The following is a 26,297-nucleotide window of genomic DNA, read 5'->3' as shown; positions in this document are numbered from 1 at the left end:
TACCGCTCAGAGGCAAACCTCTCCCTTCCACGCACCCCTCCCCCTTTTAATGAAAAGCAAAAGCCTCCTGCTGGTGGCAAAGCCTCTTCTTCTTCAGGGGAAATTAGAGCCTCCTGGGAGCAAGCGGGTCAGCCCCAGTGCTGCAGCCCGAGTGGGGTGCGCCTGCTTCTGGGCACTCGATTAAGGACTCTTTCTTTTCTCTTCCCTCGGGGCTAACTGCTGAACACAGTGGCCTTGTTGTTCTGGGCCAGGAAATGTGGGATTCTGCTCTGTGAGCTCCCAACTCTTCCCAGCTTCCAGGCCCTGCTAAGAATGTCTGGGAGCCTTGCAACAGCCTGGCCGAGGAACACAAGGCAGACGGCTTCGGGGGATACCCAGCCCTCACCTCACCCCCATCGAAAACAAGAAGAGCAAGGCTTGGCTATTGAGGATCAGACAAACCTTAACTTTGTTTCCCGGGATTTTTGTACTCAGCTAGTGGCCTGGTTTGGAAGCCACCGACGTAGAAATCACAGGAGCTCATTATTTTATACACGAAGGTGAAAGCACTGCCTCCCAGGACCAGGTGCTGCCTTATTCCACCCATTCTGTTTTGCGTGTTTATTCTTCTTTACTCCCAGAAGGACTGGGCCAAACAAATAAGTTTTAACAGGTGACATGCACTCCTGAACCGAAGGCAATGCGTCCTTTTTAGGAATGAGCTCATGGTGGCTGGTGGCCGACACTTCCCCCCGTGTGGTAGAACGGGACAAAGATGTGAGTAGAGGGATGAAAAGGTAATGGAGAACAGCCCCTCCTGTTCCTTAATTTCATGGTTCACAGACCTTCATTGACATTCAGACACTCCCAAGGGGAAGCTCATATAACCGGTCATGAAACCAGAAACCAGCAGGCTAACAGGGCCGCTTGCCTGGGCCCGGGGCAGAGTTTCTCACCACCTTGGGGGTCCACTCCCTGACGCTAGGGCCCACTCTTGACGGGTCTGCAGCTGCTCCGGGGGCCAGCCCACGCTGGGAGAGTTTCAGGCCTACAGGGTCCTTTGACCAGCCGCATCCAGGATGCCACCCTCAGACTTCTCAGGGCCCAGGCTCTAGCTAGGGTCGGCCCTCAGGGCTGCCCTTCAGGCTCCGCGAAGCACAAGACCCGGGGAGCGCGGAAGGGAGAGGAGGCCCCAGGCCGGGTGATTCTCACGCAGCGAGGGCTGCCTGGGAACCGTCTGTCCCTCAGAGTTGCCCATGGGCTGAAAGGGAGGGAGAGAAGGAAAGCTGAAGGAGGGGTGGGTCCCGGTCCCTGAGACAGGGAAATGAATCTAAACTGCTCCCTCAGATGAGAAGAGCAGCCAGAGGTAGAGATGCACAGCCAGAGGAGGAAGTCGAGGGCAGCCACACAGGGGTGATGATGGAGAAACTACGGGTACGCCCGGTCAGAGGGACGCGGCAGGCAAGCTAGCTCACGCGTATGGCCGCACCCAAACAGCAGAGCTCGAGGCCCGATGGCAGCATTGACCTGCTGCCGGGTGACGCCGCCCAGATTGTACGCCACGCTTTGCAAGACCTCATTTAACACTCAGTTCAGGGTCAACCAGAATGTCCACCTACAGCACCACGGTCACTAGAGGCAGGGGCCTGAGGCACACATCACCATGCAGGCCTAAAAGGGTGGGAGACCATCATTTTCCTGACTTAGGGATATTCCAACTCAGCAAGAGGATTACTTTTGTAAGTATATACAAATAAATCATTGTCATGATTGATACACTAAGTAACAAGCCTTACTGTTCTCCACAGACTCTCGGGAAGCAGTTATCTTAAGCACACCTGTGGTATTCCGGAAGTCTCCAGCCAGTCTCGGAAGATGTTTTCAACAGACAACTCAAGCCTTTAAAAATAAAACAACAACAACAAAAAGTAAAGGACTGAAAAAGTTACAGAGCGCTTATTACACAGAATGGTTCTAACTACTCGGGCACATCACCGCATCGATCTTCCAGAGAAATCGGGAGAAAGCGCAATGCTGTCGCAGGTTACAGTGAGGAGGGGGACCCGGTCAAGTTCAGTACAGCTCCTTTCCAGTCAAAGAGAGTGCACACGATGAAATCTAAGCATCAAAGGCACACCACAATAGGTGCTTTTAATGTCTTGAGAGGAACTTCTTGGTTGGGAGTGCCCATTCAGGGAGGATAGGGCATGTTCATGGGACACAGCAGGCATGACTGCTTCCTGGAAAGAGGTGGAGTAAAGTGAAATCTGAACACTATAGCACTTAGTGCACCAAAATGAAATTCCAACTTTATAGTGAGCATGGGCTACAGCAAGCAAAAATGAGACAAATCATTATTGGAGCCCTGAGAGGCTCACAGCCGTGGAGCACGCATGGCTTCTGCTGCTTGTTTTCAAGCAGGCCTGCATTCTGCTTTATTTGAAATATTATGATCGCTTGTTACGTCTGATCCAAAGGAAGCTGAAATCTTTTGGTTTCATGCCCTGCTGATTTAAATACTCCTTAAACGTACTAAGTATCCAGTATCTTTAGGGTCAACAGACTGTCTTCCTGAAGTTTAAGCAATTCCTCCCTGGCTTCTAGATAATTCCTGCTCATGCCTGGTGTCTCCAACCACAGAGGCCTTGCTGGAGCCTCTCCCAGGCTGTGTGTGTCATACCCTCCATGCTCCCTGTCCTCTGTGGCACAGCATCCATCGCAGCTTGTGACTGCAATTTATTTGGTTACTTGACTTTTAACTGTCTCCTCACTGGATCAAAGCTCTCTGAGACCAGGGTCCAAGTCTGTTTCACTCACTTCTCTAAACCCAGCACTTAAAACGGTTCTTGGCATAAGAGAGGATCCCCATAGATATTTTTTATTTGCGTGAATGAAAACACATCTCATTGTTGACTCAATAAAAATTATTCCTTTTTAAGTTAATAATCACCTTTCCCAGTAGGATATTCCCAAGTTGTTAAGCTCTGTATTTTTTTTTAAATTTTATATATTATATACTATATTACATATATGTAATATTCCCTCCTCCCTCCCTTTGGAATTGTAAAGAAGTTGTGGAAAGATACAATGCTGTCTGCATTAGTTAAGGTGCTGAAGGCCAAGCGCTCCCCTCACACCTGTGCTGGTTGGGCTGTGGGCTGGACCACAGTGAGAAGGGAGGGAGGGAAGGAGGGGGGTGGGCTTGGGGAATATGGGGCTGACTGATACTGTCCCTTCCTTTTCTTCTCCACTGAGAAGCAAGTCACCTGTGTGCCTCTGTCTTCCCTGCCCAGGGCAAAAGCAAAGATTGCCGAAGGAGGCAACTGTTGCTATTTCAAAACAGAAAATACAAAGAGGGAAAGAAACTGGTTCAGATTCATTTTCAAGATGATGCCCATCTGTGGGACGACCAGGCAGGGAAGAGGCCAGACGTGAATAAGGGGAAGGTGACCACCTCCCTAGGCTGTGTGTCCAGTTCCCAGGCCAGCGGAATTACTGGCTGTGCCTCTATGAAAGGCCAGGTGCCACCATCCCTGGGCTTTTCCCCACTATTTCTTGTCATCTAACACCACCACTCAGTGCAGATGGCCAAGTCCCCTCTGTAGGCTGTGAGAGTGTGGAAGTGTGTGAGCGTGCTCACGTGCGTGCATGCGTGCATGCCCTCAGATGTCTGTGTGTGAGTGTGTGTGCACACGCACGTGGACCAGGGGTGGGGGCGACTAGAAGAGAGGAGGCATCTCTCAGAGCACCTTAAATCAAGATCATTATTCTTTCTTGGGCTTGATTTATTTGCTTGGCTGTAGAAAGAGACGCTGGAAATGCCCTCAAATGGCATGACTGATCTGCTAGGAGGAGGAAAGTGGGGCAGAAGGGCCACTTAGAGAAGTGCCCAAGGAGACTTCAGGTTGTTTTATTTTCTGGTGACATTTGTGAGGCTGGAAGGTAAGACAAATCTTGTAATTTCCATTGAAGACAGTGCTCAGTGGAAGGCCTGTTCTTGTTTGGAACGAATGTAAACCGTCCGCACCTTGCCTGGCACCCGGGTGGGCAGTTCATTTGGTGGGGTAGAGTTGCTGCCCCGGGGCTTGAGCAGCTGTGGAGGCCCTGCTGGCACTCTAAGTTGTTTGCCCTGATTAAGAAGCAAGGGTCTATTTTCTTCCCTGCCCTTCCTTCATCGGTGCTTCTATCTAAGCAGCTCATTCATCTGCTTCCTTTACAGCCAAAGAGAGACACTCCTGTGTCCAGAGCCCTGGGGCCAAAAGCTCCTGTCACCCATCCTTCAGGTGATACCCGGGAAGGCAGCAGCAAGTGTCTGACTCGGAACTGAGCTTCATTGTGCTGTGGATTCTAGGAAAATGGGCATTCTTAAACCTGCCACAACTTAAGACGGAGAATTTAGAAAGGATTTAGAAAAAAGCAGTAGTGATGATCAAAGGGGTAAACACACTGGACCCACAGGGGAGGTCAAGGGAGCTGGGATTAAATATCCCGAAGAAGAGAAGTCTGGGGAGTGACTTCAGAGCCATTTTCAAGTGATTTTACAAAAGATGGTGAACAGCTGTTGTGCATGCCCATGGAGGAGTGAGTAAGAGGACAGGGACATAAATTTCCTTCAGGGAATTTTAGCTTAAAGACACTTCTTTAGCGGTGGCATGGCGGGGGGATGGCATGGAGGAGGGCGGGGGCTGGGGAGTTGAGTCCCGGAATGTTACTAACTGAGGTTCAAGTCTTCACCAGAGAAGACTGAGAACAGGCAAAAGCTTCTCTATGTGGCAAACATTCGGTGGATGCCTATCAGGCACGAGGTTCTGTACAAGACCAATATTATTATCCCCATCTTAGAGATGAGCAAATAAAGGTCCAAGAGACTAAGGGCCTTATGCAGGGCCTCCTAGATGGTGCTTGAAGAGCTGGGATTCAAACTTGTGTTGCCTGGCTGCAAAGCTACCCCTTTTCTTTCTGCGTTTAATTCAGGAAATTAATCCACAATACATTGGTTCATGATTTATGATGCAGACAAGCCTGCAGGAGGAGAAGGCCTGCGCTGGCTCTCACCAACGCTGACTTCTTGTTCACATCTCTCCTGCTGAAGCTAACCTGGCCGCTGCTGCGGTTGCCCTGTGTGTCTGTCCCTCAATTACAGTTCCAAAGAGATAGGGAGACTCTTGGGAGGGGCAGAAGCATGAGGACAGGAGAGTTCATTGTTTAGCTGCATCTAGGAGCAAAAGACACTCTGCTGTGAGTGAAGAGAACCTGTGTTTCCAGATCACTTTCCCCTGGAAAGGTTCAAAACATCTTAAACCATTATCACTTCATTCCTCATAATATCCTCGTGAAGTGGGTGTCAATTGTTGTGTGGCTTTTTAGCAGATGGAGAAACTGCAGTATAAGAAGACTGGTCAAAGTCAGCCCAGGCTAAAGAAAAGGGCTAAAGAAAAGATCTCAGTTTCTAGACTCCCAGTATCAGCACAGACATCAAACTGCACTGATGCCTGTTTACAGATTCCTAACGTGGAATGAGATGTTAAACTATGAGAGGAAGATCAAAGCACTAACTCCATCTGCCAGAAACAATTTTTTAAGGTAGTATAAGTAGCCTTACCTCCCAAGGAAATTATGGGAGACTGTTTGAAAATGTTGAACTTTCAGGAAAGAAATGGGCTGTATGTTTTATGAAAAAAAAATGTACATAATTTTTGCTGTTTTGATCATAATTACTGAGATGACAGTACAGGTGAATTTTTAGTTCTGAACTTGGATATATAGCAGTGGTAAAGCTGAAAGCTGACTTTTTCAAATCAAGACACTCAGAGTCAAAGCCAACGGTGAATTTTTCCCCTCTGAGATCATGTGGCTTAAATAATCACAACAGACAAGCAGAAGCATTTCCACTTCGCTGGGATCCAGAACTTACAGGAAATTACTCTTCTGCATGTCTGATCACTATGGAAATTGATTTTATACAGATAGCTAAAAGTACACAGACCCACGACTGCACGCCCTCCATCTCTGTACTAGTGAGCGGTACTTCTGCCTCATTACTGAGACCTCCTGGGTATTTGGAACAGCAGGTTGTTTTACCCTCTGGCTGGAGAGTTCCCTTGCTGTATGTACACCTACGTCCTGAAAGGCAACTCTGAGTTTTAGGAGTGAGTCTCCAGACCCTGTGAGCTCTGAATGTGGTCACGTGTAGTTAATGCTGCAAGGGAGAGAATATGCTGGCCATCCCGCACGGTGCTGGCTAGAAAAGTAATCTGTGTTTAAGGCTGCGAAAGTGACCAGTTGCTCCTCTCTTCGTAATATTACAGTACATAGAAAGAGACCCAGGCGTGCGAGAGGACAGTATTGCCTGTGGTGTGTTGCTTCTTCAGTTGATTTCTGGGGGTGGGGTGACAAGGATGGGGAACTGACTATTAACCATATCTGCTGCTTGTGCCTATCAACTTGTTGCTGATCAGGAGAAAGGTCTTTATCACTCTTGGCTCTGTCTTCGGCCTCTTGGGATTCTAAAGATCACCTTCTATCTGCGCCTCTAAAGGAAAGCACAAGGCCCGGTAACGTTCCCAGGAACTGAGAGAAGACGGAAAGAATTTGGGAAGTGCAGTTCTAGATGGATGAAGGCTTTAGGAGCTTCCATGCTCAGGGTCTGAAACAGAAAATGCTCTTGTTCTGGAATGCAACTTACATTCTGTACGGGTTTTTAAATTTTAGTAATTTACGTTTTTAAGTTCCCTCCCTATGTGGGGATACAAATAGTGTACGCCCCAAAGCTTTGCACATGGTTACTTCTTTTCTTGATCAGAGCAAGTCATTTGTGCTTGGGTAGATAATGAAAACTGCTGAGGTAACAGTTACAAACGAGTACTCCCTAGCTTCGTGGGGGAGGAAAAGTACCGAATTAAAACAAACACGTGAATGTGCACACACAAACAACAATAACTGATGAGCAAAGAGAGAACCGGCAGCTGTTGATACCGCTGTAATATCAGGTGGGCAAGGCATGTTGGATGAGGCTCTCCTTAGGGTGCTGTTGTACCAGGGCAGACGGGCGCCCAGGATTTGTTTGAATCTCCTTCTAAGCACTTCTAGCTTTTTCTTTCCTTGGTCTCATCAGCATTTAAACTGAAACCTCACACTGAAGATGTCTAAAACATGACTCCTCATCTCCGCTCTTCCACCTTCAAATACTCGCCCTTCCTTCCCTCTGCCCCATACTGATTCCTGAGACCAAACAACTACCAGCTGGATTGCCAGGGCTTCTACACTCAGCCTGTAACCAAGTGGCCAAGAGAGAAAGGTCAGGTCATGCTGGACTCCTCTTTTCAGCTTTCACAACCAAGCAAGCAAGTCTTAACTGTGGCACCTCCGGAATATTCCTGAGATCTGTTCATACTCTCAGAGCCCACTGCCACCATCCCACCCACGGCTCCAGCTCTGGATCTCTTGAGTGAACTGCTGTATCGGTCTCTAATTGGTCTCCTGACGTCTAGTTCTCCCCACCCCCATCTATCTTCCATGCTGCCTCCCCCGAGTATCTTTCCAACCTGCTGACGGCACTTCCCTACCTAAAACCTTCAGTAGTACCTCTGGCCTGAAGGCTCGAGGCTAGGACTGCTGAACTCTATCTCCGTGCACCCAGGACTCTGAAGCTCACCAGAGAACCTCCTACCCTGAGTCATGACACGTTTCATGTACATCTTTGTCTTCAGCAGTTGACCAGGAAATCCCTGAGGGCTAGGCACAGAATTGATTCCTTTCTGTTACCTAGTGTCCAGCCTAAAGTCCGGTAAGGGAGGTGCTCAGTAGAGAATGCTAAACTTAATCGAAGCAAGAGAACAATGGAAACGCAGTATGACACAGACGTGCCAGCCCCAGGACCCTAACTGGCTGGTCTAAAGTGAAAAACTTTGTCCTGTTCAGAACAGCTCACGTGCTTAACAGATGTGCCTGAGGATCAGTTTGCAATGGAGCCAAAGGTTGGAAGCTCCAGGGGTAGGTGTGGGGCCTTTGGAGACCTGGATAAAATTGGTACAACATGCTGCACAGGCAAAAGGGTGAACAGTCTGCTTTAATAGCCGGATTAGATTCTGAGATTAGTTGGCAGGAAAGAAGATGCTTTAGTTTCAAAATATATTCTAGTATACTTGCTGAAATACATTCATTGTAGCAATGAAATCTCCTTAACTCTTCAGGAGAATTTTAAACAGAAGCTTAAGCCTGCTAGCCAAAAAGGGATCCTAACTGGGCGAGGCACCCTCTCAAGGGTGAAGGTTGGTGGTCGGTGGCCACCATTCAATGGAGATGCTGCTCTGAACTTCCACAATCACAACAAAAGTCTCTTTGTGGGTCCACAAAAAATATTCGCAATGATAAAATCCAGGTCCCCCAGAGCCAGAGGGCTTGGGGCCATCCAAATGAACTCCATAACCTTATTAGGAAGAGGATGAAAAGAAAGAAGACCTCCAAAACTCAAAATGCACTTTGTTGCTTCCACAAAAATTGCTGTATTTGTGTCCTGAGAAGTTCTTCTGGAAGAATGCAGGGTCCTCGTTCAGAAACAGACTTTGGTAACAGCCTAAGGAGGTAATATACAATTTCTATTCATTTTCTGTTTCCTTTCTCTGTATTAGTTCCTAAGGAAACCGCTCTATTCTATTAGAGGACCTGAAAAGTTATTTCAGGGCAGGTACAAAAGAAAAGAAACATTCTCACAGGTAAACTGTTGTTCTTGACCTTAGGAATAATGGCCACATCTGATGTGATGTTTACGTGAAGAAAACCCATATGTTTACTTAAAAAAAAGAAGGATGGTAAATCTGAAACATTTCAGACATTCCAAAACAAGCCACCCTAACTGTTAGAACTTTACTGCCCTCCATTCGTTTCCACAGCAGCTGAGGCCACAGAGTGTCCTTGGCTCGCCTCCTCTACCATTTTCAGGGCTCCTGACTCTGGGGCTCCCCCGCTGCGCGTGCTGGCTCCCAGAATCCACACTCCCGATATTTCTAGACCTAGTTGATCATCCCAGGACCCCTGCTGTCTGCGGAGGTCCCTCCTCTATTGAGAGAGGAAGATTAAACTTTCTAGGTTGCAACTTGCCAAACAATGGCAGAGTCATTTTTAACATGAAAAATAAAACTGGGCTCCAATAAAGATGTTACAACAAACAAACAAACAAACAAACAAATAAATAAATAAATAAAAACTGGGCCCTTAATTCCTAAATCGGTCCTCACCTTCTTTCTTCTGGGATGCTCTCCAACAGCATTTGAAGGAAATCCTGGAATAAGAAAAAAGCAAATCATTAAAGATGTCCATCAGTAAATAACCCTGCTCAGAGTCATGCCAGAGACTGAGAGTTCCCAGCTGCTGACAGCTCACCTGCTAGGGAAGGTAGGCCGATACTGAATTATTAGGCTATATACTCAATTTATTAATTTACCAGGGCTTCAATCCAATCAGTTACAACCACAAACAAATTGAAAAAAGGAACGTTTGTTATTTTGTCCTAACCCAACAGTTGATTTCATTTCATGTTTAACTATTTTCAAAAGGCTGGCCAGAGCATAAAGCACTATCCCTCTCTACTTAACCATGCTCTACTCTTTGTGAGCTTTCCCTGGAGATCCTATTACACACTGAATAATCTCAGCTCTGGGAGGCTAGTAACTAACAGCTCTTTTGCATTGCTCTGTGGACAATAAAGACGAAAATCAAGACAATTAATATCCCAGTGGAGGAACAAAGATGTCACAATTCCAGAAATAGTTCACGGGCCCTTGCCTCTTCTGGCGCCACTGTGCAAGTCCTCAATTGTTTGACATTTAAGATGTTTCAAGAATAGATTTTTTTTTTAATCTAAAGGCATGACTTACACACAAACCCATTTTATCCTTTACTATGGAGAATTTCAAACGCATTCAAAAGTAGCAAAAAAGCATAATTACCTTCACGTACCCATTATCCCACAGCCAATCTGCCCCATCCACTTACCTACCTCCTGTATTATTTAGAAGTTAATCGCAAACATTACATAATTTCACCAGTCAATGTTGCAGTAAATATCTCTAAAAGATAAGGCATCTTTTAAAACATAACCACAATACCAGAAGACCTAAAAAATATTCACACACGAATGTTCAAAATCACATTTATATTTAATTTGCATCTTGTGTGTTGTGACCAATCTTTTTACCCCACCTAACTCTGGAATCTTGATTTGGTCTCAACTAGGTTTGTCAGATAAAATATAGGATGCTCAGTTAAGTTGGGGGCATATTTACAATAAAAAGTTATTTGTTCTTTATCTGTTATGGGGGTTGTACATTTTTATTTGCTAAATGGGTAAGTCTAGTGTCAACCCTCCCTCATCTGAAGGTTTGATAAGATACATTTTGGATAAATACAGAACACGAAACAAACAAGAACAATGTTTAACTTTCTAGAGGCCTGATATTGAGCAATACATAAGACCTATACATGAAGGTTTTCTTTCAATAAATTGAAAATAACCCTTCAAACTGGTCCTTTAAAGAGGGCACATGTGTAAGCCCAGATGACCAAATATGACACTGCTGAATGAGCATCCCTCCAGACTGAAACGCCCACCCCAACCAAGTCTGCAGATCCAGGGTCAGCACAGGGCTCTGATGAGATCCATTTAACTCAGAGCGTGAGGTGCCAGCAGCAGTGCAGACCGTCGTATTACAAACAGATGGAATTACACAGGAATAGAAATCTGCAAACAATTTGTATGACAAGGGTGTTCTTTTACTATCATGGCATTAAGCACAGCCATCACTACACTGGTGAAGCCAGCCATCACTTCCTACGTGTTTATGGGTGGCTAGGTCCATTTCTTCCAGAGGCAAAAATCTTCCTATTAAGAGCAGTAGTGGAAGATTTATTTCTTGCAACCTCTGTTCTTCTTCTAAGACTCTACTTGCCTATCGCTGCTTCACCCAAAATAAACAATACAAATACAACAAAACTAATATTAAAAACATGTATCGGTCCATGCACCCCAATGTTCATAGCAGCACTATTTACAATAGCCAAGATATGGAAGCGACCTAAGTGACCATCAACAGATGGATAAAGTATTACTCAGCCATAAAAAAGAATAAAATAATGCCATTTGCAGCAACATGGATGGACCTAGAGATTATCATACTAAATGAAGTAAGTCATACAGAGACAAATATCATATGATATCACTTATATGTGGAATCTAAAAAAATAATACAAATGAACTTATTTACAAAACAGAAACAGACTCACAGACACAGAAAACAAACTTATGGTTACCAAAGGGGAAGGGGGGGAGTGATAAATTAGGAGTTTGGGATTAGCAGATACACACTACTATATTACACACTACTATATATAAACTAGATAAACAACAAGGTCCTACTATATGGCACAGGGAACTATATTCAATATCTTGTAGTAATTTATGATGGAAAAGGATCTGAAAAAGAATATCTGAATCACTTTGCAGTACACACCAGAAACTAATACAACATTGTAAATAAACCATACTTCAATTAAAAAAAAAAACAAAAACATGTATCAGTCAAAATGGAAGGGGACAACCCCAAATAGAATAATGCACCTGCAGTGGGTATATTGAGAAAAAATACCAAAGGAAACAAAAGCAATATTTAGAATGCAAAGAAGTATTTTTGACTGAGGTTCTTAGAGTCATTATTTTTATTATTTTAATAATTATTTTGTAAAAAAAATTTGAATTAGAAATTAATTTTTCATAATCTATCATTAGATTACTTTGCAGATATTTCATTGGCTTAATGACAGAATTCTTGCTTCTTAAAAATCCAAGTACTGTAATTATGATTTCTTATAATTTTACTTCATTATCTCCTTATAGTCCATAACAACTTATCCCACATTTGTCCAGTAATTTATGCCCAATTATGTGGGGGGGAAATTACATTAACTCAATGACAAGGGGGAGAATTTAATTGCATGAGAAGCAGGAAATCCAGAGTTAACCTTAATTCTGCCCTTTTGCATTTTCCAATTACAATTGGATCTTTCTTTACAAAACCGCAGAGCGCAATGTTTCAGATTTTGTGTGAATACAAGAAACCTGCAGGAAGTCCCCAAGAAACCCTGCTTCATTTTTTAAGAAAGATAACTGTCCCACTTCTTAGCAGGTGGCCATCTGCCTCTTCCTGTCTCAGAGCTGAGACCTGCAGGCCACACAGCAGCTAGCTGAAGGCTGCCAACCAATGCTGAGGATGATGGGTCTAAGGGATCACCCTGGGTCACAAAAAACCAATACCTCAAGCATCTCTAAGACACGATGCCTGTATTTCCACAGGCTATGGGAATGTTTGTCTACAGTGCTAGACATTCTTCTCTGTGCTATGCTCCATCCAATCCAAGAAGACACTTGGTCTCATCCAGGCAGTCTTTGTATCATCAGTGGAATCAACTCAACTGGCCCTTTGTATTCCTTTCATAGACATAATCTTAACCACAAAATGCTAGTTTTCCTGGTTCTAGTCATAAATTGGCATATACTCCTGGGGTGGATCCATCATAGAAGCCTTTCCCCATTCTCCACAACAGAATGTTATAAAAAGAAAGATGTCTCTTATGATTATTCCTTCCCTTACCACCTCTTTTCAGTTTTCATCTGTCTTCACTCTTCCCTTCAGCATGTTGGCACTTTTATAAAAACAACTTACAGATATCAATTGGACAAGGAGGGTTTTCTTTCAAGGCTGATTCTAGGATCACTGACAGGATCTAAGACACTGACTTGATCTAGGATCACTGACAAAAAGTCAGCTAGCAACAAATACTAGGGGTCCCAGTTTCTTACCACTAGGGTACGCCTGAAAAAAATTAAAGCCAAAGGCAAAAGCAACAGCAACAACAACAAACCTGCTGTTTTGACAGTGGGTCGGGGTGAAATTTTATCTGGATCCCTGACAGTTGTTACAAGCCCACACTCTAGTTGAAAAACACATGCCTTGGGAATTTTTTTTTCATTTCTTATTCTCCTAATAATCTATATACTAATCAGGTCAGTCCCAGACAGCTTATTTTGATTATCACCTAACAACACTAAATTAAGCATTACAATTAAAAAAAAAACTACACCGATTTCGGCACATGACTAATTTGGTAATTATTTTTTAGTCCTGGTGAAAGTATTCAACAAAAAGCAGGCTCATGTAGATTCTACTGGATAAACTGACACTGGCTTGATAATTACACAGGATTAGGGATTTCTGTCAGACGTTTTATGAGTAATTGCTATGGTCATAGGGAAGGGGGAGGTAGGAGAGGCAAAACAAATAATCAAAATGTTGAAATAAGGACAGTGTTGGCAGCATAAGAACTGAAAAGGAATGAAATGGTCAGGAATAAGTCACTGTTAAGCTCAAGAGAGCAATTTTAGTTGGGAGGTAGAAAGATGATAATTCTGAAATACTGGGCAGATGAGGTATTCGGAAAGGAAAGGATTCAAAAGTAAACTGGAAAAAGAAGAAACTGAGGAACTTCTGAGTAAAGAAACTGAATCATGGTCTTCCTCATCAATAACTAACTAGCAATATAAACAAAAACACAATCCATTAAAAAAAGTTAGCAAAAACTTCATCAGCAGCATCCAAACAAGGAAAGAATACAGCTTGTGGCATAAACTTCAAAGAGACAACTAAAGAAGAAACATAAGATTCCAACACAGCCTCCATCCCTCCCTCTGTACCACCCCCTCCCTCATGCTTAGCAGGAGTGGTACTGGTGAATTGCCCAAACCCCACAAATTCTCACAAATACCCACACATTTGGAAAGAAACAGGAATATCTTTATTTTTCCTCTCTTTTTGACTGTGAAGGGACTGAAAAATGTTTGCTCAAGTGAGATGAGCAAAACCTGGGAAATAAACAACTGAGGATGACACTCTCATGAACTGTATAGGTTCTAGGGCTCCAGGCTGAATTGGAAGAACAATATGAATTGAGAGAGTACCTGCAATGGAAAAAAGTGGCACTCAAGTTAGGTGAAGAGAATCTCGGCTGCGGACCTTTAACAAAATTTCAAGAGTCAGTGGAGCCAAATTCTTACAACAAAGGCTGTATACAGCTCCAGAGGAGCTCTTCCCCTCCACCTTCTCCATGCATAATATCCAAACTTCAAACCGTAGCTCAGAGGGGAAGAAAAACATTCCCAAGACAAGCTGCGAAAGAAATCAAGGATAATGTTCCAATACATATGAGAATAAACAGAAGGTCAGGACAGTGCAACTCATGCTGAGAATGAGCCAGAAGAAAAGTATGGCAACTATGCAAACTAATACAACATAAACCCACAAAAAGAGAGAGACAGAAACAAGAAGCATAGCATAAAAGACAAAGAATCCAGTCTTGAAGAAAACATAATCCAAGGCACAGAAGAAAATTCTCCACGAATGCTTTACACTAAAATATAAATTAAAAGAAAATAATAAGAGCATAAATTCAGTAAAATGAAAGCTCAGACAAGACGACAAAACAACTAAGCGAGAGGAAGAGATTTCAAAGCAAAGGGAATAAATTAGGGACCAAAATAATCACTATACAAGCATTAATAAAACAGAAACATCAAGGAAAAGAATAGCTATTAAAGAAAAAAAATCAATAATAATTTTATAATAATAACATTAATAATAAAAAATAATGTTGCTTGAGATAAACATATACTATAAAGAACAAAAAGACAAAAGCGACTAGAAAACAAGTACGGTGGACAAAGACGACATAACATACAGATAATCAGTAACCTTGAAATTCAGAATCCTGCAAGGGAAAAAAAAAAATGAATGTGTTCAAAGATACAATTAAGACAATTTTACTGAAAGAAGGAAGAACAGATTCTGAGTCTAAAAATGCACAGTGTTTTCCAGGAAAAAAACTGATGCAGACTCATGGTCACCAAGCCACTTTTGATTAAATTACTAAACATCAATGGTAAAGAATTCTTCTGTCATCTGAGTGGTATAAAGAGAAAAAAATAGACTGACTTTGAAAGTTTCAACAGCAGTATTTAATGCCAGAAGGCAGTTGAGCAATAGCCACAAAGTTCTGAGGAAATGAAAGCATGACCCAAGAATATTATACCCAGACAGTTTGTAATTCAAATACAAAGGCAACAGGCAAACATTCTCAAGCAACTTGAACATCGATTTGCTAACAAAATTTAGCCAAAGAAGAGTTGAATCAAAATAAAACATTCATGAATATAGAAGCGTGGTAAAATGACTGTTAGTGAATACTGAAATCCTTTACATACAGAGCTAGGACTATGCAATGTGAAAATTATATTGTAGTAACAGCACACACTATAAATGATATAAATCTCTTAACTATGTAAAAATATTAATTAAGAACAATCTAGAATTGGGGGAAAAGTAGTTGAAGTACATAACTACTGGTTTCCTCATCTTTTACATAAGAGAAAAAACTGATGCTTTCTAAAAATAAGATATATATCTAAAGAGAAAAAAACTAGCAATTTCAATCTCTTAAAGATTTTCTGTAATTGAAGAATCTTTTAGGAAATGATCTCTCTTATATTTCTCTGAAGTTCAAGAAAGTCTTTTATATTCACTTTAGTTTCTTTTTCATGTGTTAAATCCAAGTAAAATGAAATTTAAAACATTTCATTAAAAAGCACATATAATATAATCATATTTTTAGAAGATTATTTCTAAATATGTCTTTGTATCTATACATGTGTGTACAATCATACACAAACACACATACATATGTACTATATACCCATATACACATAGATACGTGTATACATATCATATATAATATATAGAAAGAGAGAAAGAAACGGAGTGCAATTTCTAGAATGATGTTCACCTAATATTAATTATAGGTAATTATGGATGGTGAGATTTTGAATGATATTTTACATTCTTCTTTGTACTTTTCTGTACCGCTTATTACTTTTTTTTATAATGAGTATGTGTCAGTCGAAAAAGCAATAATTTCCAAACTTGCTATGAGACTGGCAGAAGGACGACTGGATATTCACATGCAAAAGAATGAAGCTGAACCATCTACCTCACACTGTATACAAAAATTAACTCAAAATGGATAAGAGACCTAAATATAAGAGCTAAAATACAAAGCCCTTAGAACAAAACATAGGCGTAACTTTCAATTAGGCAAGAAGATATTTGCAAATCATTTATCTGATAAGGGACTTGAACCTAGAATATATAAAGTACTCTTACAACTCAATAAAAGACAACCCAAATAAAAAATCAGCAAAGGATCTCAATAAACGTTTCTCCAAAAAATATATACAAATGTCCAATAAGTCCATGAAAAAATCCTCAGCATAGTTACCAGAAAAATGCAAATTAAAACCACAATGAGATACCACTCACACTCACTATGATGGCTATTATCAAAAAAAACAAAACAACAAGTGTTGGTGAGGATGTGGAGAAATTGGAACCCTTGTGCATTGCTGGTGAGAATGTAAAATGGTGCAGCCCTTGTGGAAAACAATACGGCAGTTGCTCAAAAAATTGAATACCACATAATCTAGCAATTCCACTTCTAGGTATATATTCAAAAGAATTGAAAGCAGGGACTCAAACAGATGTTTGTACACTAACGTTCATAGCAACATTATTCACAAGGGCCAAGAGGTGTAAATAACCCAAGTGTTCATTAATGGATGAATCGATAAACCAAGTGTGGTATATGCATACAATGAAATATTGATAGGAAGGAAGGAAGGGAATTCCCTGGTGGTCCAGTAGTTAGGACTCTGCACTTTCACTGCTGAGGGTTCAATCCCTGGTCGGGGAACTAAGATCCTGCAAGCTGTGTGGCACGGCCAAAATAAATAAATAAATAAATAAAAATAAAAAGGAAGGAAATTCTGATACATGCTATAACATGGATGAACCTTGAAGACATTTTGCTAAGTGAAACAAGCCAGATACAAAAGGACAAATATTGTATTATTCCATTTGCGTGAGGTACCTAGAGTAGTCAAACTCAGAGACAGAAAATAGAATGGTGGTTGCCAGGGACTGAGGGGAGGAAAGAATGTGGAGTTATTGTTTAATGGATACAAGTTTCATTTGGGGAAGATTAAAATGTTCTGGAGATGCATGGTGGTGACAGTTGCACAACAATGTCAATGTATTGATAATGCACTAACTATACACTTAAATGTGGTTAAAATGGTAAATTTTCTTATGTATATTTCATCACAATTTAAAAGGTTAAAAAGTAAAATTAAAAAAGAGAAATGAGGTACTGATACCTGCTACAACATGAACCTTGAAGACATTATGCTAAATGAAAGAAGCCAGTCACAAAAGGCCGCATATTATATGACTCCATTTATATGGAATGTCCAGAATAGGCAAATCCATAGAAAGTAGGTTAGTGGTTGCCTACAGCTGGTGGGAGGTGGAAATGGAGCAGTGACTGCTAATGGGTGTGGGGCTTCTTTTGGGGGTGATGAAAATGTTCTGGAATTAGAGAGCAGTCATGGTTGCACAACTTTGTGAATACACTAAAAACCACTGACTTGTACACTTTAAAAGGGTGAAATTTATGGTGTGTGAATTATATGTCAATAAAGCTGTTATGAAAAAACAATAAAGCTATAATTCAGAAGAGTTTAACAAAAGTAAAATTGAACAATTTGGTGGAGGGAGCACAAAGTGTTCCATGGGAAGCGGATATCAGAGCCTCAGAAGTCACAGTAAACCCAACACTCCTTCAGTGCGGCAGTATCTTGGTGAGAAGTGGTTTGGGCTATTCAGTCAACTGATCATATAAGACTCCTGAGCCAGTTTTCAAGCTGCCTTTCCAAATACATGTTTAGGAATACCCCCCCCCCCTCCCCTCAAGCAAAGAATAAGAAGAGGGTAGAGACACGGAACGGGTATCTAGTTTTGTTACACTCATGCTATTCCTCGCACATATGTTCAGATTATACATGTACATCCTTTACATCTAACATTGTGCACAGTTTGACTTCAAAACTGTATATGAGCACAACTGTCAAAAATCAAAAATACACATCAGTCCAATCTGTGCTGGGACTGCATCCTTTATTCTCTATCAGCCACGAGCACTGTTTTCAGAGCCTCTCCCTCTTTGTTAACTTTCTTGCTATGTGCAGCTCGGCCTGACACCCGTATAAACTGACAGAGTCTCTCTCTGACAGTTTTGTGGCCAGACTGTCTGAATATTTCAGTGTATCTTGTCTTTAATCTATTTGTTTATCAAATATATACGGTGTATGTACTGTGTGTGAATCATATACTAAGTACTGGTGAAATAAAGTACTAGTACTTAGTACTGGTGTGGCCTTGTTGAGCTTATACACAGAATGGAGGAGAGAGAAAAGAAACAATGGACCTGTAAAGGAAAATATAATTGTGAAGAATGGTGATGGCAATGAAGGCAATGAAAAAGGCAAAGGTTAGAGAAGAGCTGGGTGAATGCATATCTGCTCAGCTGGAGTGACTCTGAGATTGTGGCACTGACGCTGAGACAAAGGATGAGGAGCCAACCTTGCAAAGCTCACTCCAGGTGGAGGGGAGAGCAGGATTGTTTCGTTTTTGTTTTCAAGGTCACTTAAGGTGCAACTACCCACATCACTGTGCACAGGACAGCTTTGGGTTACAGTCTGTCCTAAACTACGTGGAGATCACCCTCCTGGAAACAACACTTCCCTGTGTCCACTTCATTAACTTCCTATTTTGCCTATTGTATTAAAATTTCCCTACTTTTTAAAATTCACATCATCTAGTCACCACAAGCTACACCTCCTCCAATTGTATATCATGGACTCACAAGGACTTGTAAATTACCTGGGAAAGAATCAGCTGCCCATGAAATGTGTGCACAAACTTTCTTAAAAATGAAAAATAGGTGTCATCTCCAAGTCTTTTGGCAAGGAACCGGAGAAGGAAATAGCCCTAAAAGAAAGGAAGAAGAAAAAAAGATACTTATCATGTGTTCATCAGAAAAATGCTTACAAAGTCAACTCTAACCTACCCACCAGCACCTTATGCTCATCTAGAAAGTTTGGCCTGACCTGTCCCAGGCAGCCCTTTGTATTCTTACCAGTAAGGTCGAGTCTGGTACTTAAGGACCAACTACTCTGCTTTCAACTGATCTATTAATGGTATCACCATCTTGTTTATCCTTGGCTTACATGAAGCCTGGATGTCCATCACGGACAAGAAGGGAAGAGGGGCCCAGCTCCTCTCTCCCTCAGCTATCAGGAAAGGCCTTTACAACTTAGAATACTTTTTTAAATCACTCCTATCTCCTAGGCGGAACCTGACAGCAATTTTAAGATTCTGCTCTTCGAAGCTGACATGAAGCAGGGAGAAGGGAGGTACAGGGAAGGGAACAGTTCAGCTTCCTTTGATTCATGCCTCATTATTTGGGTACGAAATGCTTTAACTATTGGACAATCAGAATCTGCTCAGTCAAATGTCATTACAATGTTGATGATTTTTTTGTTTTGCCCCAACCATGTTACTAACCTTCACTGTTTATACGTAAAATCTAAAAAGTGCTGCACCATAATAACTGGCTTCTGCCACTCAGATATGCTTACCTTTAAATAATGAACCTGCATGAAGACCTTCTCCGGATTGAGCCCGTGTTTGATGACAGATGATCCTGAGTCACTCACATGGCCAGTTTTCTCTTTATTGGGTCTAAAATGATGCAGTAAAATTTTCTTTAAGTATAGCATATTCTTAACTAATTAGACCATAATATCGCCTTATTTCTTATTTTCAGAGTTGCCCAACAGCGTCTTAATTCTACTCAATAGTACCAGGTATAATTTAAAATGGTTTATGTTATAAATGCATATACTGAATAGGGAGGGATTTATATCTGGGTTGGCAACCTGAGGTTGGCTACTGGCAGTATTCTACATCATCTTATCCAAGATTAAATCTTGCCAGACCCTCAAGGAATCTCAGCTCCAACATGAATTATTTAAGAAACTATACACTTTTCTTTTGGTGGGAATGTTGGACTGGGAAATGCAATGGAAAATGTAGCTTTACTTGGAAGAGTAAAGAACTTATATCTTTTCCAAAAAATTCTGAAAGCCCCAATGTTATCTACTTCTCTTGATTTGCATTTAGTAATTAAGGCTCCTTTAAGAAATATTCATACTCTAAAGCCATTTTAGAACCACAAAAACAAAACAAGAAAAGTCACAGAGGCCCATGTTTTTAGAACAGGTAGAGACATTAGTAATCACACGCTTCAACCTCCTCATTTCACAAATGAGGGAAACAGGCACATAGAAATTAAGTCTGTATCCAAGGTCTCACGGCTTGTTTTGATTCATGGCGACATTAAGGATTGAAACCAATGATGTCTCCTTATTATCTATCAGTGTTTTCCATTATTCTCTATGGTTTTAAATATTTTTAAATATTCCCTTAATAAAATATAATTGTGTTCCAGTGACAATTCAACAACTAACTAAATTCAAAGTAAATGACAAGGTATTTACAGCTTTTAGCTGTTCGAAAACCAGTCACTTATTGGACAAACATTGAAGAGCATGTGCTGGGGTGAGGGGAAGGCAAGGGCTGACAAAAGGGCTGGCACATCAGAAAGGAAAGGGGTTATTTTTATTTTTATTTATATATATATATATTTAAAGATTTTTTTGATGTGGACCGTTTTTAAAGTCTTTATTGAATTTGTTACAATTTTGCTTCTGTTTTATGTTTTGGTTTTTTGGCTGCTAGGCATGTGGGAATCTTAGCTCCCCAACCAGGGATCGAACCCGTACCCCCTACACTGGAAGATGAAGTCTTAACCACTGGACCACCAGGGAAGTCCCCATTTTTATTTATATATTTATTTTTTGTTGCTGTTGTTTTTAAACTTATTTTATTGAGGTATAGTTGATTTACAATGTTGTGTTAATTTCTGCTGTACAGAAAGTGATTCAGTTATACACATATATACATTCTTTTTCATATTCTTTTCCACTATGGTTTATTACAGTACATTGAATATGGTCCCCAATGCTATACAGTAGGACCTTGTTGTTTATCCATCCTATATATAATAGTTTGCATCTGCTAATCCCAGACTCCCAATCCATTTGTCCCCCACCTCCCTCCCCCTTGGCAACCACAAGTCTGTTCTCTATGTCTGTGAGTCTGTTTCTGTTTCATAGACAAGTTCACTTGTGTCATATTTTAGATTCTGCATATAAGTGATATATGGTATTTGTCTTTCTTTCTGACTTACTTCACTTAGTATGACAATCTCTAGATCCATCCATGTTGCTGGAAATGGCATTATTTCATTCCTTTTTATGGCTGAGTAGTATTTCATTGTATATATAGCGAGGGGTTGTTTTTAAAAGGTAGTTAGTGTTACAAAGTACACAGCATTTGGAATCGGAGAGACCTAGTGTTGACTCTCAATCCTACCCCTTACTACCTGTTACTTAGTAGCAGTTTACTTAAATTCTCTAATCCTCAATTTACTTACTTGCGAAAATTGGGATAACCTTACCTATCTCCCCAGGTCACCTGGGGAATAACTGAAATAATATATGCAAAGCCCTTAGCGAGGGCTGGGGATACAGAAATTACTCAAAAAACTTAACAAAATTTTCTAAAGTTAGCAATAAATATTGCTAAATTCAAGGTTGGTCATCTGATGTTAGAGGCAATAGATTTCAGTGGTTCATCCCCTTAATCCTATATGCCTGCAGACAAACATGGAAGGGTGCTGGACCTGAATGGCAGTGCCTGAGGATGACCCAGTTTGCCAAATCAGTCCCTTTGCAGTGTGCTCTAGCTGCCGAGCAAAGAACCCCTGATTAAGTCTCTGCTGAATGCTCTAGTACATTATCTCAGCAGACACAGGCTCAGAACCAGCAGATACCTAAAGGAGAGACGATGACGACAAGCCACTAGAGCTAACTGCATAGTTTGAATTTTTCTAGTTGATCCCTGACTTACAGACGTGACCATACTTGCAGGAATAACTAGTTAGTCCCTTTCATCTTGATTTAAGACTCCATTGAAAAGCATCAGCTTTATTCCTGCTCTCAAGTTTGTCCTGGAGTTGAGTGTTTTTATAAAGAAAGCCATGCTGGTTTTGATAGGAAAGCCTGCCAGACACCTTGGGGGGAGGAAGACTTCTCAGTGTCAACCTGAATTCAAACCAGTTTTCCCAGCCCCAAGAGAGACAGAGTTGCTGTGAGTTTCTTTTGCCCTTGAGCTCTGAATGGAGACTGTTAGAAGGGGAGGAACACAGAAGACCAACCTAAATCTCTGCTCCAAATGCTGGTTTCCAGGCTCAAGTTTCAGATGATGACTTTAGTTGGTGCTTTTTTCCTCTGACTAAAAATGTCCTTCCAGAAAGTATCCCTCTCTTACTCTCCTCTTCCACCCTCTCCAAGTAAGCGTTCAAGAAAATTCTTTTACGCTGACAGCATCCAAGGCAAATGTACAAATCCCCAAGAGATTCCTTTTAAAGTAGACATGGTGAGGGAGAGGGCAGTGCCCAGGCGAGCTTCGTGAGAAATCAAAGGGGGCGGTTTTTATGAGGAAAAGATACTCCACAAGTGGAAAAAGGGTGACTTCCATTTCTGTGCTATTCTGGTTCTCATAACACCACTTACTCCAAGTCTGTGCAGGGAGACAAAGCACAGAGAGAAAGCAGGAAACAAATGAACTATCACTACCTACAATAATAGATGACTCTCACAGGTGAATGAAAGAAGTCACACCCAAAAAGACTACATACAAATGTATGACTCCAGTTAAATGAAGTCAAAGAACACGCAAAACAGATCTATGAGGATACAGATCAGAATAATGGTTACCTTTGGGAGAGAGTATTAACAGAGTGGGGAAAAAAGAGGAAAGTTTCTGGGATGGTGGGATTAACTCTAGGTTAATCTGAGTGGTGCTTTCATGAGGATAAATAGTAGAAATCTATTGAGCCATCTAGAAATATCTGTGCACTAGAGTCTATATATATTTCCATTAAAAAGTTGAGAAAAAATAGATGCACATGAAACAGTACACATTTTGTGAGAATAAAATGGAATCAGTCTAGAAAAGGGGCTCTGCTGTTCATGTGCCATGAACACATGACTAGGGTTAACTAAGCTCTCTACACCTGAGGACCAATTAAATAAAAAACTTTTTTAAGGACATTGTAAGAGGCAGGAAGAGCTGTGGCAAATACAATTGGCTCAGTCTACTCCCATTCTCATCCCCCTTCTTTCTTGCCACTTGTACAATTAAGTCTGAAAAGGTAAACACTCACTTTCCAGGTGTCCTTGAAGTTACAGAGAGTCAGAAGACATAGTCCAGGCCAATGAGACAAAAACAGATGTCTGCTGTAGTTGGGAGTGGGGTTCTGGGAAAGCTTTTGCTTTCTTTACAAAAGGGGAAATATGACTAGTACTATTCCTCTTTCCCCCAAACATGGTGGATGGAGCTACAGCAGCCACTTTGCAATCATGAGGCAGCAAACCAACATGCTATGGAGACCCGGATGGAATGAAAGAAGGTAAACAGTCTTTGATAGTACCATTCAGCTGCTGGCCAGCCCAAGACTGCCTGCCTTCACACTCACTGTATGAGAAAATTAACCCCTATTTGTTTAAGCCAACATTGCTTTACTATTCTATTAGTTGAAGCCAGATTCATTCCTAATGGATGGAGAATTGAACCAATACTAATAGCTACCATTCCTGTTATCTCCCTGTGCCAGGTACTCTGCCAAGCTTTTTATGTATCATGTCCTTCTACCTTCACAAGAACCTGTGGGGCAGGTACTGTGACGATGCCCATTTAAAAGTGGAGGAAAGTGAGGCCTGGAGACGACCACAAAGCTAGTTAGTGGCAGAATTGAGACTAGAACCCAGGTCCATGGAACACCAAAGTCCTTGCTGCATTCTGGGGCTTCCCCAAGATCCAGGCCCCCCCCAACTCGGTTTTGCCAAAAACTAAGTGGAGAACCTCAGACAACATGTTTACTCTCCCTTAACGCTCAATTTCCTCACCTGTAAAAGAGTGTGATGAGGCTCAGATAACATAAAAGCACTTTGTAACGTAAAAGTGTTAAGCATCTCTTCAACATTTTACACCAGTGTTTATTTCCTTGGCTGGAATACATGGAATGTGAGAGATCAAGTTACCAAGGTCGTTTGGGCTTAGATGCCCTTGGTTTCTGTTGTACCTGGCACCAAATGTAACAACTGAGATTAGCATGACCTTTCCCTGCCCACCTCCTTCCTTTTCCACTGCACTCACAGAAGCAATATGGACATTTAAAAAGCTGTCAGATGGCAGTGATATTTGATCCACATGATTTGATTTAGAATCAAACCTCCTGAAGAAAGAACCGATTCTGCAGGACTATCGCCAAGGGTGGGATCTGAGAAAACGCCTCTGAAAGGTGCTCAGGCATGTCAGCCTAGGTCTGAACACCTACTGCTCTGCCACAGCCCAGACGGGCCGTCTGCCAGCATTCTCTGTCTTGTACTCCTTGGCAGTAAAAGTGAGAGCCACGAGATAGCTTCATCTATAAACTTGCCACTGTAGTGCTTGAGCCAGGGACGAAGCATCCCAGAAATGAGACAGAAAGGGATTAATCAGCATTCTCACATCCCTGCTCTATCAGTGGCAGCTGCCCCACAAGGTTTGAGGGTCCGGGAGCAGGGCCTCACTCACCCCGAAGTAACAGAGGAAGTTAAATACTACCTTTGTGGAGACCCCTGGAGACCTCTGAGCTCCAAATGCACAAGTGAGATCTCCTGGGAAAGCAGCATAACACACTGGGTTAAGAATCTTGACTCTGCCGCTTAAGTGCCACGTAATCTTGAGTGAGTCAGGCAACCCATAAAGGCCAGTTTTCATCTGTAAAAAGGGGACAATGATAGCGACCGTGGCACCTCATTAGGCTGTTGCAGTGTCTAAAAGTGCTTAGCCAGAGTGCCTGTTGGCATTTTGTAAGCACAATATAAATGATGCTAATCTCGTCATAATGAATACTGATTGGGGTCAGGGAGTGCCAGCTAAGCCTTCCTCTGACAGGCAAAGACGTTAGAAAAACATCACCCTATAGTTACGTGTGTACGATGTTATCGTTGGGGGAAGCAAGGGGAAGGGTACACAGGAACTCTATTATTTTAGTAACTACTTGCGAGTCTAAAATTATTCCAAAATAAAAAGTTTTTTTAAAAAAGACTAGGCACATAAATGTGGCCGTACACCTTCCCTTTGCGAGACGCCCGATTTTGAGCATAAACCTTTCAGGGGCTGGTCTGTAAGCCTGCTCCTCGTTGCATCATCATCAGAAAACAAATAAAAAGAAACAACAAATTTCAGGTGTTGCTTAAAATTCTAGAAAGCTAGGTATGGGCGTATTCCTGACACCCCTCCCCCTCCCCCCCCTAGTCTATACCACTCTGTGAAAAGATTACTAAAATTTTGGGTGCAAAATGGAGGCAGAATGATTGAAAGTACAGGAATTTTATGTCCTCCATTTGTTTTTGCAACAATTTTTCCATCTATAAAATGTGTATAATGAACACTCGCCACTGCCTTGCCTTTGGACAGTGCTACCAAAGAGAACTGGACAAAAGGCTGTGCACATCTTTAACTGATGAAGCTGTATCGTGTCAAAGCTACTGGTGTTTGGCAAGTTTGATTATCTGTGTGCTTTTCACAATGGATTTAACAGCTACCCAGCATGAAGGTTTTTCCCATCGGGGACCAGTATCCTATAGCAAACACAGCAAGATATCACTCCAGTGCTGAAAAAGGCAATTGATAAAATGATTTAAGACAGAAAGAGACATCTCTCCAAGGAGCCACAGGAAAGTGAAGAAGGTATATTCTGTCCCCTGATGGTGAAAGGAGAAGTCAGCTGCTGACGAGGGTGACATGAAAAGACTCTGTAGTTAGAACTGCGGAAAACACAAAAAACTCAAATTTTGCTAAGCAGGGCAGGGAAATGAACGGTGAAACTTAGAAAAGCAGGAAGTAATGAGCATTAATAAAAACCCAAAATAGTCCTCAGGTTTTGAATGGCCATAAATCAGAAATTCCTTTCTAAGAAATGAAATCCCCCCAAAAAGAAAAAAACATGGAACAGACTAATACAATAGTCTGAGCAGTATACCATCATATTCAACACACCAAGAGGTAATTTGCACATGTTTTCAAAGGAGACGAAGAAGAAAACAGAGAGCAAGGAGTGCCCTGGAGGTTTCTGATAAGGTGGGTTGT

General features: G+C 41.6%; 1 protein-coding gene across 3 annotated transcripts in view; it reads right to left on the bottom strand.

Annotated features, from left to right (window-relative positions):
* The window catches only part of AOPEP (aminopeptidase O (putative)), a 368,252-nt gene that overhangs the window by 104,512 nt on the left and 237,443 nt on the right, over positions 1 to 26,297 (bottom strand). For all 3 annotated transcript variants that reach the window (XM_068551997.1, XM_068551998.1, XM_068551999.1), the window contains exons 8-11: positions 19,613 to 19,715; positions 18,855 to 18,962; positions 9,216 to 9,259; positions 1,818 to 1,878 (exon numbers count right to left, since the gene is read on the bottom strand). In XM_068551997.1, the coding sequence (XP_068408098.1) occupies positions 1,818 to 1,878; positions 9,216 to 9,259; positions 18,855 to 18,962; positions 19,613 to 19,715 (316 nt within the window). The remainder of the gene's footprint in view (positions 1 to 1,817; positions 1,879 to 9,215; positions 9,260 to 18,854; positions 18,963 to 19,612; positions 19,716 to 26,297) is intronic.

Source organism: Eschrichtius robustus, chromosome 10, assembly GCF_028021215.1.
Source record: "Eschrichtius robustus isolate mEscRob2 chromosome 10, mEscRob2.pri, whole genome shotgun sequence".
Classification (NCBI taxonomy): Eukaryota; Metazoa; Chordata; class Mammalia; order Artiodactyla; family Eschrichtiidae; genus Eschrichtius; species Eschrichtius robustus.
This window is presented reverse-complemented; position numbering and strand designations above follow the sequence as displayed.